Source organism: Solenopsis invicta, chromosome 2 (genome assembly GCF_016802725.1).
Source record: "Solenopsis invicta isolate M01_SB chromosome 2, UNIL_Sinv_3.0, whole genome shotgun sequence".
Classification (NCBI taxonomy): Eukaryota; Metazoa; Arthropoda; class Insecta; order Hymenoptera; family Formicidae; genus Solenopsis; species Solenopsis invicta.
The window spans coordinates 17,401,566-17,417,247 of NC_052665.1; the positions used below are offsets into that span (position 1 = coordinate 17,401,566).

At 33.2% G+C, this 15,682-nt stretch overlaps 1 protein-coding gene across 1 annotated transcript in view; it reads left to right on the plus strand.

The window, feature by feature from the left end:
* The window catches only part of LOC105194564 (neuronal acetylcholine receptor subunit alpha-7), a 197,586-nt gene that overhangs the window by 169,049 nt on the left and 12,855 nt on the right, over positions 1 to 15,682 (plus strand). Inside the window, 4 exon segments of the mRNA XM_011159543.3 lie at positions 8,777 to 8,957; positions 11,565 to 11,640; positions 13,662 to 13,714; positions 13,717 to 13,876. Of these exon segments, the coding sequence (XP_011157845.2) occupies positions 8,777 to 8,957; positions 11,565 to 11,640; positions 13,662 to 13,714; positions 13,717 to 13,876 (470 nt within the window).

Sequence of the window (15,682 nt, forward strand, 5' to 3'; positions counted from 1 at the left end):
CTATATGTAAAATGAAGGTTCTCTCTGTAGGAAATATGAAAGGCTTAGTAGTTATTTACTACTAAAAAGATAATAACATAAAGTATATACGAAAATACAAGAGCTTAGCTTTTGTATTCTTTGTATTCAACTCGATTGTTCCACTTATAAGTGGCATATATACATCCTATCTCATTTGATATAAGACAAAAATGTAATGGTTTCTAAAAGTCTTTTTTTTTCAAATATAAGAAAATAAAGATTTTGTTTTTTTTTTATTTTATTGTCAAATTGATTTATATGTAAATAGAATCTTGTAAAGTCGAAGTGTCGTACATTTATTGTTAAAGATTAAAGACATATTTAAACATCTAATTCTCTGCTCGTTTTATTTAACTTTTTTATATACCGTTTATTATACTATTTTCTCGTTTTTTTAAATTTTTTTAGAGCAGTAATATAAAGTTTTTATTGGTATAGTTTTCTTAAGCAGAGTAAATAATCGTGAATAAATTATTTTCGATAGGCATAAAAACCCTAATGAGGTACCTTAAGTCTAAAGAAAACGCATGCCATAAAAAACGTACATCATAAAAAATTTTAAGTAAAAATTTTAGTCAAATTTTTTTACGGTTTTCCTGTTTTATGATAAAGATTGCAGGAAAACAAAATTTTCTTATAAGACTGAATTAACTAAACTATAAATACAAATATAATACGTATATCAAATTAATTCTAAAAATCCAATTTTTTAAATTATCCCATTTTAAACACAGTAGAAAACATTTTGTATTAGTTGAAACAATTCTTGTTAAAATATTTGTGTTGATTTTTAACATCTAAGTATTAATTTAACACAATGTGATTTTAGCATTTTGTGTTAAATTAATATTTAATATTTCTTAGCAATAAAATAATTTAATTTATAAGCATACAAGCAAATAATAAAAATAATGTAGTTCTAAAACATGACGTTTAAAATGAATGATATATATCTGTCGACACATTATAAATACATTGAATTTTTATGTAAATTGTATATTTTTTTAGAAAGAAAATTAGAAAGATGAAAATAGAAATTTGTTTTATTTAAAAAGCATTTAAAAAATGCATATTTATGTACATATTGTGAGCATGTTTGTACATTTTTTGCAATAAATATTTGCATAAAAAATTTGATATTTAATCATAAATATTAATTTTACAAAAGAAATGTATTTTCACATTCTATTTTATTTTGTCGAAGGGTTACATTTTTGGATTAATTTTTTATATAATATTTGTTATTTCCTAACATATTTATGTTGTGTTAAATTAACAAAAATTTTAGTGGATTTTTTGGCATAAACAATATATGTAAAATTAATTTAACACAAATTTTTTAACTATGCAAGAAAGTTTAAGGTAAATTCTTTAGATGACAAGAGATGTACATTATAAATGCGAACTTTATTCTGTTACATTTTTATAACTTATCTTTGTAATTTATTTTACAGTTATAAATAAAAGAAAGAAGATTGTTGTACCTTGTACATATAAACGAGATTTTTTACAACTTCCGTAATTTCCAACTAGCACATTTCTAAAATATTGTATTTTTATATCTTGAGGAGTACTTGAGCTTTTTCGGACTTAAAAATACAAAAGTCTGAAAGCGTTTTATATGTACAATAGTTTGACTTCATTCAGAAGTCAGTGCAACTTTTGCACTATGTCGACACTGTATCGCCGTTTTGCAATACATGGAATTTCTAATCGCGCGTCTGAGCATGATTTTCATTCATGATTACGTTTTCTTTTCACGCGGTAACTTCAAGCTCCCTAAGGAGCAGAGGACTAGAGGAGAATGAAGGATGATCGTAACGTATTTGAGAATGAGTAAATCGATTCTCGGTAACCTCGTGACTGTTTCATTAAGAATTCCGGAACGGTACTCAAGACGGAGTCCCGATAACGGGTTCATTCTTAGGATAAGTAATACGGTGCACGTGGGAGTATTGAGCGAATTCAATGTAAAGGAAGAAGATTCGATGGTCGTTGTAGAAAGTTATGCCAGCAATATTTTGAGATTTGAGAAAATCCACCATTTCTGCAAAATTGTTATAAAATTGAACATGAAGGGCACAGGCATGATTTTCAGTATTCCCCATTGCGGTTTGACCAACTGTTACCGAACAGTTGTACAAATAAGGATTTAATTAACTATAGAGTAGAATTATTTACACGAAAGTTTTAATCTGCTAATTGTACCTCTCGGCGCTGTTAATTAATTGCCTGTGTAATGTCGTTGTTGTTTAAACAGGACCACAAACAGGACTTTAGCAATTAAAGATCGAGTCCTTCGTTACAAAATACTCGCAGAACATAAAGTAGCGTTGCTAAATATACGTTAAACTGTGAAAAGAATAATCAATGTTTAATTATAAATCTTTTAAAGATTAGAGGTTTATTGATAGTAAATGTATATTAATAAGAAATAAAAAAAGAAATAAGAAAATAATTTGCTAATTATTGTAAAAAATTTGCAAAATAGAATTTAAACTTTAAATTCTCATTAAAAATCGTGTTTTTCTTTGATATTACACGAAAAGGATAAGAACGTCTTGAGAATAAACGACTCGTCTCGATTCTTAGTAACTCCGTGACGATTTTCATTAAGTATTCGAGGGAGAGAATCTGAGGTTACCTCTTCTCATTATTAAGTGGAGCACACCTTGAAGTTGTTGAAGGGTATAGTCAAAGCTTTCCGCTTACAAAATCTTTTTTGCAAGATTACATGAGATTGTCGTCTTATTTAAATTACAAATTTTAGCATAAGCAAAATAAAAAGCAGAGTCCTGTACTGTTTACGATTATTATTTGAATCTCGCTTCGAGAGCGTATTACGTGAATTATTCAGAACGGAGTTTTATGCCTTGAAATGTGAACAGTTTTAGAGCCACGTCTTAAATAAACATCAAATGAGCCTACATTTAGCTGGCAAGCGAAACGATTACTTATGTGAAAGCTGACATAAAATTTAAATTCAGATTATTATAGCTGCTTTTATTCATATCAAAAAATTATTTCTCATTACTTTTTATTAATTTATACATTTCTGTCTTTTAAGTAACAACGTTAGACGGTAATTATTTTGTATATAAATGAAAAACGTAATAAACGCTTGTTTGTAATCAATTTAGCTCATATTTCGACAGCACGTCAGTAGTATACGTCAGCGATAAGTCAGCCATATACAAAAAGAAGAATTTTACTCGATTTGTTTTAATGAATACGTTTGTATATCTACATTGTGTGCTGTTTCAGATACAAGCCAAAGTAATGTTGAAGATAATGACACATTAGATACATAAATAATGTAATCTAACTTTAAAAAATGTGAAATAATAATCTTATAACGTTTTCTTGTCATAATATTCACGTCACGCAAAGAAAAACTATAAAATAGATAATGAGCCCATGAGAAATTTTAATGAGAAAAGAGAAGAAATATTTCTTTCGTTCTCTCATTACTTTTACAAATGATGCAAATTCCGATTTATTTCGAGATTATATAAAAATAATGAAATGCGGCGAGGTTAAAAAGCCCCGAGACTTCCGCAGGAGAATTTTTCTTATTGTTGGATCTTTCTCGTTATCACCCAAGGCACGCACTCAAAGTAGAATATTCTATTTTGTAGAATGTAACATTGCCAGAGTGCGCCATCCCTTCCTGCAAATATTTTCTCCGAGTTTGTGTACGCCTGATTAAATAGAGAAAACGGATACGGCGCGTATTATCGAGAAATTAAGTCTACGGTATAACAGAATTTTCTCTTTGTTCTGAAGACTATAAAGGCAATTCTTTACTTGATATATTATTTATTTAATTAACTCAACTTTAATGCTCTTGCATGCTTATCTGTGTGTCTAATTACTGCTTTATTGTCAAACTAACTAAAATAAATTTCTCTGTAATTTTTTAAAGATAAAAATCCCATTTTGGTAAATAAGCTTTACTTGTAGAATTTAATGAATCGAACATGGAATGGGTAAAAATTTTCGTTATCATGTCAATTTAAAAATTTTGCCTCGATAGACTACCGTTCAGCTTTTCCTGCTGTAAGACCTTATTTGCATTATTAAATGAGCGGAAAGCCAGCCATCACGAAGAATCTTTAAGAAATTTAAAACTTCAGGATAACTCCAAGACAGAGAAGTAATCCCCCTCCCTTTCCTTTTACACACACACACACACACACACACACACACACACACACACACACACACACACACACACACACACACACACACACACACACACACACACAAACTGTGGGTTAAAGGGGCACATGATGAAAAAGAATTTAATTAAGCTATCCTATCTCAGATCAGTATGTTTTGCGTGACTTGGTGTGGTTATCGCTTTTTTCACACCATTGCGGTCGGAAGAAGGTCTTTAACGAATAAAAATTTTCCGCAGCGACAGTAGAACGAACGTTAATCGATTTGAGAAAATATTTTGATACCAATCAAAAAATTCATTCAATTATTAGAAGAGTTAACTTTAAAAATGTTAGACTTGCGTTATACTATAATGTTATGTTATAGAACGTTTTATTGAAAGAAAATTATCCAGCATAACTTTAAAAAAAGGGAATTAAATTAATATTTCAACAGATAGTTTAAATATTATAGTTTTCTTGTAAAAAATTATTATTTAAAAATAATCTAATAATATAATAATTACGTAATATTACATAAAAATATCTCTTAAATAAATAATTATCGATTTTTATAAAAATTTGAAATTTGACATTTATAAATTTCTTTTACAAGAAACTTTTAAGCATCAATCACGTTTCATATAAAATCAGTTATAAAAACGAAATAAAAAAAATTACATTTATATATCATTTTATATCATTTTTATCCAACCCTGACTTTAACTTTTAAACGAGAATACTGTTTAAATGACTGATAAGCATATTGTTCGCCTTATTCGCATTATTTTGCAAAATGAGCGTCGAGGAGTTTGCTTAAGGGGGAAGTCTACTGTGACAAGGGAAAAAACAGGTCAATTTTCCGGATTTTTTTTCTAACAATGACTCGTACATAAAATTAAATTAAACCGTCATCTTTATTATATATTCAAGTATTTGTAAAAAAATTTTTAAGTCGAAATATTCAAAATTGCCGTCGTGGCACTTCTCCTTCAAGCGCAGGTCCGTTTTTTTAGGTGCCCAAACGGTGTACATGAAATCTCACGTCTGGGTGATCTGAAACAAAAAAAAAATATGGTTATCATCTACATAGTATTGACTCTCGTCTGACGGAGGATTTTGTCGATAAAAAATTTTGGCGCCGGAAAAAAAATTCTTGAAATTTTTTTCTATTTTTTTGCCCAAATTTGATGTTATTATTGTTTATAACAATTAAACAAAAAACGATATCAAAAAAATGCTCCGTCAGACGAGAGACACTATTCCAGAGAATATGTGGTTAAAATTTCAAGTCGATTCATTCATTAGAACTCGAGATATCGTGTACACCGTATTGAAAAACTTACTTCCGAGAAAAACGCGTTTAAAGCTTCGGCATTAGTTTTTTCAATGAAAAAATCATTTTTATGCTTCTTACCATTAATCGCCCATTCCTGCTTCATATAGTACACCTTCTTCTTCAAGGAAATCCTCTTCGAGTGCCGATCGCGCCGTTCTTCTTTCGATTCTCCCTTCTTTTGAAGCGTCGAACGACCGTTCGTTTGCTTGTGATATTCTGCGCTCGTCCACGGTGTTGCATAAATTGAAGGCGTTTGATCCAATTTTGATGTTCATAACGTCCATCATTTTGAGGATACTGGAGTAGCCTTCATTGAAGATGCTCGCAGCACAATACGACGCAATATCGACGGTTTTTGCGCCGCTGAATGTTTGTTTCGGAGCTAACGCCCAGATCATCGCATTCAGGCTCTCGTTGCTGTTCTGTGTATATTCTCCAACACAACGTGTCAACAAATTTTCGACTTGGAGTATTAGAAATGTTAGAAATTGAATTGCAAGTCACTACGCTGTACCCGCCGAACAGATAGGAATTTGCCGCAAGTACGCGTTTCGGAGCGCTTCGGTAAAAAGTCGAAATTTCAATGAAGAAAAATTTAGCCGGCTATAACACCTAATGTACCTTATTTTAGAGGGTTCAAAGTATTTTTTAAGCCAATAAACAAAAAATTGATTTTTTGAAAATTTTACAGTAGACTTCCCCCTTAAATAATCGTTGAAGTTATGACAGAGCTGTTGATTCTTCCAGCAACGAGAGAAAAGTCGTTCTCTGGGAAAAAGTTGCAAAAATAAGTATCGCGTCAATTCGCGTCCGAGTGCATGTAAAAAGTTGGCGTTCGTTCCTATTAGTTAACGCAAATGGAACGGAATTGAACGGGGTGTAAGGCAAGTGAGATAGGACGTCAAAGGCCTGGGGTATATTGTCCATAATTAGCTTCCGCTAGTCTATTCAAGTCTGCTTTAACGCAACGCTACTGAGATTTAATCGTACGTCGTGGCAAGTTGCACTAAATCCCAATAGCATAAAAATTAATTTCTAACAAATACTTTAAATAATTATGGAAAATCTTTTTTTTGTACATAAAGATTTCTGTGAAACGCGTTAGCTTAATTAACATTTTCCATGAAATTAATTCATTTATTGACGTTCTTAATTTATAATTTAATATTAATTTACATTTCCATATTGATTTACATGAGACGTATTTAAGATTTTTTAACTGCAAATTTTCATATTAATTAAGGATTTTATTATCTTAAGATATAAGTAAATTTAAATAAATGTTAGGTAAATAAGGTATTTATTATTGATAAATAAATAAATAACTCTTTATAAATAACTCTTTAGAACAATCGCAAAAATCAATCGGTTTAGTTATAATTTATAAATAAAACAGTGAATCCTTCTTATGTTAACGCATATATGTAGAATGTTTGCTGTCGCTTAAGTGAGTTTATTCGAAACTATTTTCGTATTTTCAGCATGCAGTTGTGGAATAACCCGAAAATTCGTCCGTAATCTGTTTATATGAGATTGGATTTTTTGTAAAAATTTGTGTGAGAATACGCTATTTAAATTTTGAAGAATATCGCTGCGAATAACATTCCAAGAGAGTAACGTTTACCTTCGCGGTAATTTATTTTACTGCGCGAGATGTCAAGATATACTGCACACTTAAATGCTACTCTGTAGTTACGATAGCAGTTTATTTTTATGGCGGCCGTTTATTATCAACATATTTTCTAAACGTACAGCAAAATTCTGTCATGGCGATTGATCATCGATAGCAAGATATTCAATAAATCTAGATCAATGTTCCAACGTCTGTATTAATAATTTGATATTAACAGAATTTTAAAACAGAGAAATTTAACTGTACTAAAAATGACTTTTGATGATCAAATTTGTTGCAATTTATAAAATTATTTAACTAATTATTTAACTAAGATTATATTGTATTATCATTGATTTATTAATAGATTTTTATTATTGTCTTATTTAATTTTCCACTCATGCTATTTTGTCTAATTTTAGTGGCTTAATTCTAATTTTATTTAATTAAAATTGTGCCATTATTTTTGTTAGTGTATTAATATTAAAGTACATGCATTTTAATGTGTGTAAAATTGGATTAATTGCGTTAGTGACTATAAAAGGATACATAGTCGTTGCCTGCCCTTATGATAGAGAGCAACATTAGGGACAACGGAATTATCTCTAAATTATTGCAGGGAAGGAATAAACCGACGGGTTTACTTTGGGGACATCAGTGCTCTGTGGTATTAGGTTCTGCTCACGTGTTCCCTAATATTGTTTAGTCTCCTGAGTAAAGAAAGATAGACGTCCCACATGAATTTACGAACAACATTCTCAATCACGAAAATTGTACAACAATGATATCAAACAAACGGCTATTACAAATGTCATAAAACAAAATTGAGTTAATAGTGAAAGAGGGTTTCTGTACACAGAAAACACAGGTAATACAAATAAATAGAGAATAAAACAAGGGAGGAAGCGCTATAAAATAGTTTGTTTTGAAAATAGTAAATGTAATTTAAACTAATCGATATTAACTTGAAACCGAGGGGAAATTCACAGCCGGCATTGGTGTACAAAATTTCGGCAATGGACTGCCGAAAAAAGTAAGCAGTGACCTATAATATTGACGGCATTGTCGTCAGTGGTTGGGGAGTGGTGAGCTCACTTCAGAGTCGGTTTTTCGATCATGGGGTTGAGCACAAAAATTTTTGAATACTTCGGGAAAGCTTTAGAATTCTTGTGCAGGCATTGGCGTATGATAATGGGCACGCGATAGTGTTCATAATTGCATGGCATTGCCTTAATTTTAATATAGGATTGACGGCATTGTAGGCATTGACTAACAATAAGCATTGTCGGCAGTGTACAAAAATGTCGGCAGTGTTTTACAGCAATGCCAAAAATCGGCATTGGTGTACAAAATTTTGGGTTGTGAATTCCCCCTCGCTTGAAACTGTTTTCGTCTTACGTATATTAATTAAAAAAAAGAATAAGTCATAAAAATACTTATATTTATAATTTTAATGTATTATTGTACGTATTAATAACTAAATATATGTAATTTTTGTTTCTCTAAATAAAAGGGAAATTTCAAGTGTGTTTATTTCAAAATCTAAAAATCGATTTAATAAGCTTTTAATTTTTATTATATCCGCTAATTATATTAGCTCGTTGAGTTTTAGAATACAAAAATTAACGTGATTCTTCGTTACAGCGCCGACGAGGGTTTCGATGGTACTTACCCGACGAACGTCGTCGTAAAGAACAATGGGACCTGCATGTACGTGCCGCCCGGTATATTCAAGAGCACTTGCAAGATAGACATTACCTGGTTTCCCTTTGACGATCAGCGCTGTGAGATGAAATTTGGTTCCTGGACGTACGACGGCTTTCAGGTGAGCACAAGGGATAGGCATTACGGAATTGGGTCAACCAATCGTCGTCGTTTCCTGATCCATCCTGTCCCGATGTTCGTTTCTTCGGAACAGACATCGAACTTACGAATTTTCCAATCTGTCGGAAGCACGTCGGTACTTCTCGACGGTATGGTTTCAAGACCCGGAAATAATTCAAAGCGGCGGCGTCGAGCAGTTTGATTAGTGTCTTAAAACAAGAAAGAGAGAAAGAGAGAGAGAGAAGAATGAACAGAGGGGAAGAAAGAGAGAAAATCTTCACTGTTTGCCAATGTAAGATTCGCTGGCAAGAACGATTCGTAAAATTCCTACGAACGGAGTTTTGAGTAAAGTGCTCCGATCGCGTAATGGAGGCGCATTTTCCATTGCCATCTTCGATGCCAGTCGGGATAGCGTTCTTGGGATTGCATTCGTTTGTCTGTGACGTGTTGAATGATTATTTATTTGAATCAAGCAAAAAAAGTCAGTACAAAAGATAAATATATCTATAAAACGGTTAGTAAAATAAAACTGATCTCTTTATTGCAAAATATAATTGAATGCCATATTTGTTTTGCATTAGAAATTTTAATATCTACTCATTTCGTTAGATTAACATTTAAAATGTTACATAAAATTAAGTTCGATTTTTTTAAACATTTGTTGTCTACTTCCATTTTTATTTTCTTTAATCGGCCACAGTTCAGAATCATTTCAATATAAAATATTTTTGTGGTTGTCTTCAACACTTTTGTTGAAGATTAATTATTCTAATCTTCAAATAGCAAATCTATTATCAAACAACTTGTATAAAAAACACATTTATTTAATTTACAATCCCTTTTTTTTTTGTTAATTACAAGATAATTAATATTACTGAATATAAATGATACATTGAAGACATAATTTATGAACATTTTTATATTCTTATTATTTCAATTTATCAACTTCTTTTATTGAAAGTTAAAAGTACGTGCATAATGTTAAAACGTTTTCTGCAAAATATTTGAGACACGCGGTTTATATTCAAATGGTATGTACGTTCCAATGTTACCATGACTAGCGTAAAATGCACTCAGTGTTTGGTCGAAACACCGGTGGCATGGATGGCAATTTCAGGGTGAATCGCAGGAAATTTACGAATCATAGAAGATGCGTTTAGAGGACAATGAACGTGACAGTGTGCGATATTCAGATTTTCACCAACACGCGATGGTCTGTCATCATTTTATACGCTCAACTGAATCCATGGAAAAAAAATGTTTTTCTAGCGTTTAATATTTTAAATGAACATATATATTCACAAAAACAATATTGTATAATATTTATAGTATATTATGATTTACATTTTTTTCAAGAAACTTTGATCAAGCAAAGAAAAATTTAAATTCACAAATCACTTCTTTTTGCAAATTTAAGTTAAGGCAAACAAATACATGCAATAAATTGAATAAGATCATTTAATTAATATTAAAAAAATAATTACGCAAAAAAGTAAATTTATAAATTATTTTATAAAAAAGATAGAGGCACAAGAAGAACATATCACGATGAGTTGATTCCTGTATATTTTCGTAAAATAAAACTTAAAATTAGCGGCAGAATTTGCAATTTAAAAATTACATTGTAATACGATAATGTTACACGATTACGGCAATGATAAATTTGCTAACGACGAAAGTTTCATAGTTGCGTGCAGTCTGCGCATACCGATTTATTGTGCAAACGTGCGTTTCTGCCGCACGACCAATGTACATAGCGAGTCCTCAATTGTTGAGCGTGCAACTTCGGAATAATTAAAATTGAGTATGCGAATTACATGGTGCCAGGCAATTCGAGAATGCTCAGGGGTTCATTAAGGAGGACAATAAGCAGAGGGAAATGGAAGTGAACGGAGGCGAAAGGAAGGAGGACAACTAAATATGCCACGAATTTTCCCGAGCCGATTCGATCCGTTGAATACGAACTAGATGCAAAACAGACTTTTCGATTTGATCGTCGATTTTCATTTAACAATTCACTCCCAGATATTAATTCGTCATAGATTGCGCTCGAACGTCAACGCAAAAAAAGTTTGCATCGATATTCAAACGCGTAGAAATTGCGGAGGTTTGTGAAAGCTTTATATAGAACTACGTAAATATACATGAACTCACATGAACTGTACCAACAAGACTATATGAAGTCAATAAATCAACAAACCATTTGATACAAAATAATATTCACATATGATGTTTCGTTGGTTTATATTTACAATTAATTTTTTTTAAATCTACTTTCTATCATGTTCAGTTATTTTGAAAACTAAACAAATAATACTGTTTTTAGAAGTTTTTAAAAAATATAACGAATATAAAGCGTAATAAATATAAAATTTAAGAAGAAAATTATTTAATTAACTCAAATATCAGAGGTAGTGCGAAAAATCTGCAAAAGAGAGTTTCGGTTTAATATATGACACAATATTTTTCTTAAAGAGTAAAAGCTGACAACTTCTATGTCTCTGCCACACTGTAGAACAGACTTTTCCGTACCTCTCGAAACAGCCGTCTTACATGCGGCGTGGTTGCAATAACTTTCCTCTAATCGACCGTCATAAATTGTCGACAGTTGGATCTGCAGCTGCAGGATGAGACCGGAGGTGACATCAGCAGTTTCATCACAAACGGCGAGTGGGATCTGTTGGGTGAGTTTTTACAATCCTTATCGGGAACCGTTCACGTTGCCACGCCCGGATAGTTTGCACCGGCGCCGAAAGTGATTCCCGGCCGATTAGCAATTCTAAAGTCTTGCGCGGCCACGAGCGGATGATCAATCGTTTCGCAAATCGGAACCGGTATTGATCCTCACTTTGTCCCTGTCAAAATTGCCTGCATCTGGGTCAGGCGGGATGTGGCGACTTGTTCCGCGCGCGTCCAAAGTTTAGTGTTTTCACTGGCGAACAAGTCGGGCGATTGGTGAAGTGTCGCGAGAGAAATTGCTGCCCCCTTGATTCGAGGAGGCGAATACTAATTCGTAATAGTTGCTGAATAATCGGCTGAATTTATCGAAGGATAGATTTAAGCTACGATCTTTCACTTCCACAGTTGTTTATGCCATACACTCGACAACATGCTTTGCTCCTGGTACATATAAAATAACTGACGAATCTTTCTCGACGCGGAAGATTTTATATTTGCAAGATGGTATTTACAATTTAAATACGTAGACAAGATTCTCAAATTCAAATTCTACGAATAATAAGAATTTTCTCTGCGTTTTATTCTGATTTTATATAAAACTAGTTTTCAGATATCAAAGTCTATTTGTATTTGAAGCGATAGTCCACAAAGTGAAATCGCATTATCTACATTTTGAAGATCAATTTTGAATTCGGAATATATAATATTTTCAATAGATGCATAATGTTCAGCACTAAATTCAAATTTGCAGCAACATCTATTTCATCGAGATTAATAAAATAAAGTGACAGCAGAGTTGATTAATAACATTTTTTATTAATAAAAACTTTCAATTAACTACTAAAAAGAAGAGTTGTAATCGTGCTCTGTTATTTTTATTACATGTCGTATAATGTAATTGGTTTGAAAATGAACTTGTGTATGGAACTCACGTAATATCCGGAATTGGAATTGCAGTGCAAAGATAAAAACAGCTGGTTTGTACTCTCTTTCCTTATAATTGCGAGAGAAGCATTGCGCATTACGATGCATTCTCCAATTACATGTAATTCGCCAATAATAAATTTGTTACAAATCATCGTAAAAAACGGCACGGCATCCTCATTGTTCTTCCAACGCAGGAATAAAAGCGTTTGCTTCGCGTATCTCGTGTATCTCTCGAAAAATTGTACGATGCATTACGCGTGGGAATAGCGTAGGTCGGCGTACACGTGCAATGTATGTGTCGCGGTTATGAGACTTGTGGTAGAAATGTATCTTAAGTAACTGCAGCTGCAGCAAAGCGCACCAGTTTGTACCCGAAGGAATAGCGTAAGATGGAATCTTCCGTTTTTCTTTGCCCTGTTGCACGGGATAATTCAGGGAAGAGAGACAAGAAATTTTTCGCTTTCAGCGATCTTCCATTATGTTCAAGGGAGTACTTTATTTTATTGGTAATACATTCGATTGCCCGTGTAACACTTACGTCATATTTAAATATTAAATTGAATATTTCTCTGAAAATTTTTATTCAGTAAAAATTTAAGTTTCTCGTCTGTTAAAACTAGTTGGTTTAGCATAGACAAACAATATTAGTACAAAGTATTCGTTAATGTTTTATTCTAAAGCGTGAGCAGCTTTCGATATTTTACTATATAAATCTTTATAATTTTTGTAATTTTTTATACTTAGAAAAAAACTTTTATATTTAGAAAATCTATAGAAATTGTGTACTGAATCATGTCTTTAGTTTCTTGCTTGTGCTCTAGAATTAAACATTATATTAATATAATAATAAACCCTTTGTATTTGATATAAGTAAGTAGTGCGAAAACTGTTGTAACTGTTTGATCCTTTTATAATCAATTGATTTGGCTTATATTTCGAAGGAGCTAAGGTTCCTGGATATTTATTGGCGAAAACAAAGTTTGAAAAGGCTGTTTTTGTAAAATTTTACAAACAGACGAACGAAAAAATTATAAAAGGGTTTACTGCACTGTTTAATAATATGATCATCGATATTAATTACTTTCTTTATCATATTTAGGTGTACCCGGTAAAAGGAATGAAATCTATTACAATTGCTGCCCGGAGCCGTACGTGGACATCACTTTCGTCGCGTGGACATCACTTTCGTCGTCATCATCAGAAGACGCACACTCTACTACTTCTTCAACCTGATCGTGCCGTGCGTCCTGATTGCCAGCATGGCCGTCCTCGGGTTCACCCTGCCGCCCGATTCCGGCGAGAAACTTTCCCTCGGTAAGTTTCTCTCAACCCGATGCAAAACTCCGATTGCCCCCGACAGCCCGTAAACGCTCTCGCGATTAGGCACGTCCCTGTTTGCTAAGAGCATCAGACGTTTGCGCGATTAGGTCCGACCTAGTTCCGGCTGGCAGACTCTCCTGCATCCGGGCACAGTGAAGAAACTCTTCTGTGTACCGCGTTGTCGCGATCGAGTTTCTTTCGCAATCGAGGACCGCGGAACTTTATCGACATTTCGACGGGAAAATTAGTGCAGTAAAATTCCGTTACACTATACGAAAACTTCGTTCGTTGAGTTCGAACTATAAATTTCACATTGCCACGCAATTGTGTAAAGTACATTCGAAATGTCACATAATGCCCGCAATCTACATAAAGAACTGCAAATCTACGTGGCACGTTCGCAGAAATATTTTTAGTGCAAGTTGCTCATGACATAAACTTAGAATTCAACAGAAATTATTCTTATTATTTTGTATTTTATCATAAAATATTGAGAAATGTTTTATGTAATTAAGAAATAATCGAATAATCGCTGATAATTAATAACAGTTTAGCTTTGAATTTTTCTAGCAGAAAAATGTCCATTGCCATTTTAATCGCATGCAACATAATGAGGCTCTTTCAGACTTTCTTTTACACACATAGTTGTAACATTACAATTGTACGGAGAAAGATTGCATTGATGCTATCCATGACATGTTATTTCATTGTTTCCTCGTAAGCGTGGTCGTTCTGGAATTTACCAAGAAGCCGCTTGCCCGGGAGAAATCCTGCCTCCTACGGCTCGAATCGCTCGGCTGCATAATTCCGATTCCTTGCCTGCCTCACCTCACGCTACCGTGTAAACGCTCTCGTGATTAGAGCCGGGATGCGGGAGTTCCCTAAGCGCATCGGACGTTTACGCGATTAGATTTCGCCCCGATCCCGATTGAAACGGCGTCCCGGCGCGCAAACTTCGACGAGCCTTCTATTCAGGTCGTAGAGTTTCTTCGAGCGTACAAGCGCGTTCCTGAATCCCCATCGAATTCGGAAGCGATCGCGACAATCGTCGTCACCGGCGCGAAGATACGGCGACAATGGAATGACAATGTAGTACAATTGCAGACGTCTCCGTTGCGAATTTCCTTAAAGCTTATAGCTATTCGTAGACAGAGATACGATAACAATGGCTCTACACAAAGACATTTTACAGCGGTCGCCTTAGCATTAAGAGCGATTTGTAGAGAAAAGAACAACATGCTTTACACACAACTTTGAGATTTACGGTAGTTTTACATTTAAAGTAGATCGAGTCTTATCATAAAAAATATATTTAAGATGTAAAGCATTGTCTAATGCAGATTGTGTGATTATTCTTTTTCTTTCTACTTTTTATAAAATTTAATTCCTTTGATTACTTAAGATTTTTTATTGTCGCAAATTTAATTGTTTTAACAATGACGTAATGCAACCTTTTTTAACACGATGAAAGAAAATGTCCTATTTGAAAAGAAAACGAAACGAGCAAAACAGAAAATAATGCTACTGAATCACAATTTCGCGTTTCTAAGGGATTTGAGAGTAACTTTTAACGTGTTATCGTGAACCTCGAAAAAGCGCGAATAAAGTTTGATATTCAGATGAGGCATCTGCCGCGGATGCCGTAGCGTTTTGAAAGTCTAAATAATTTGAAAGTGCCTCTTAACGCGACGCGGCGATTCGCTAGTGAGCACCAAGTTCAAAGCCCGAGTAGTGAGCTTTGAACTCGCATACTTAAGGTACTTGAGGTGCAAAATGTCTCTGAAATTTTTTATTCAAGAT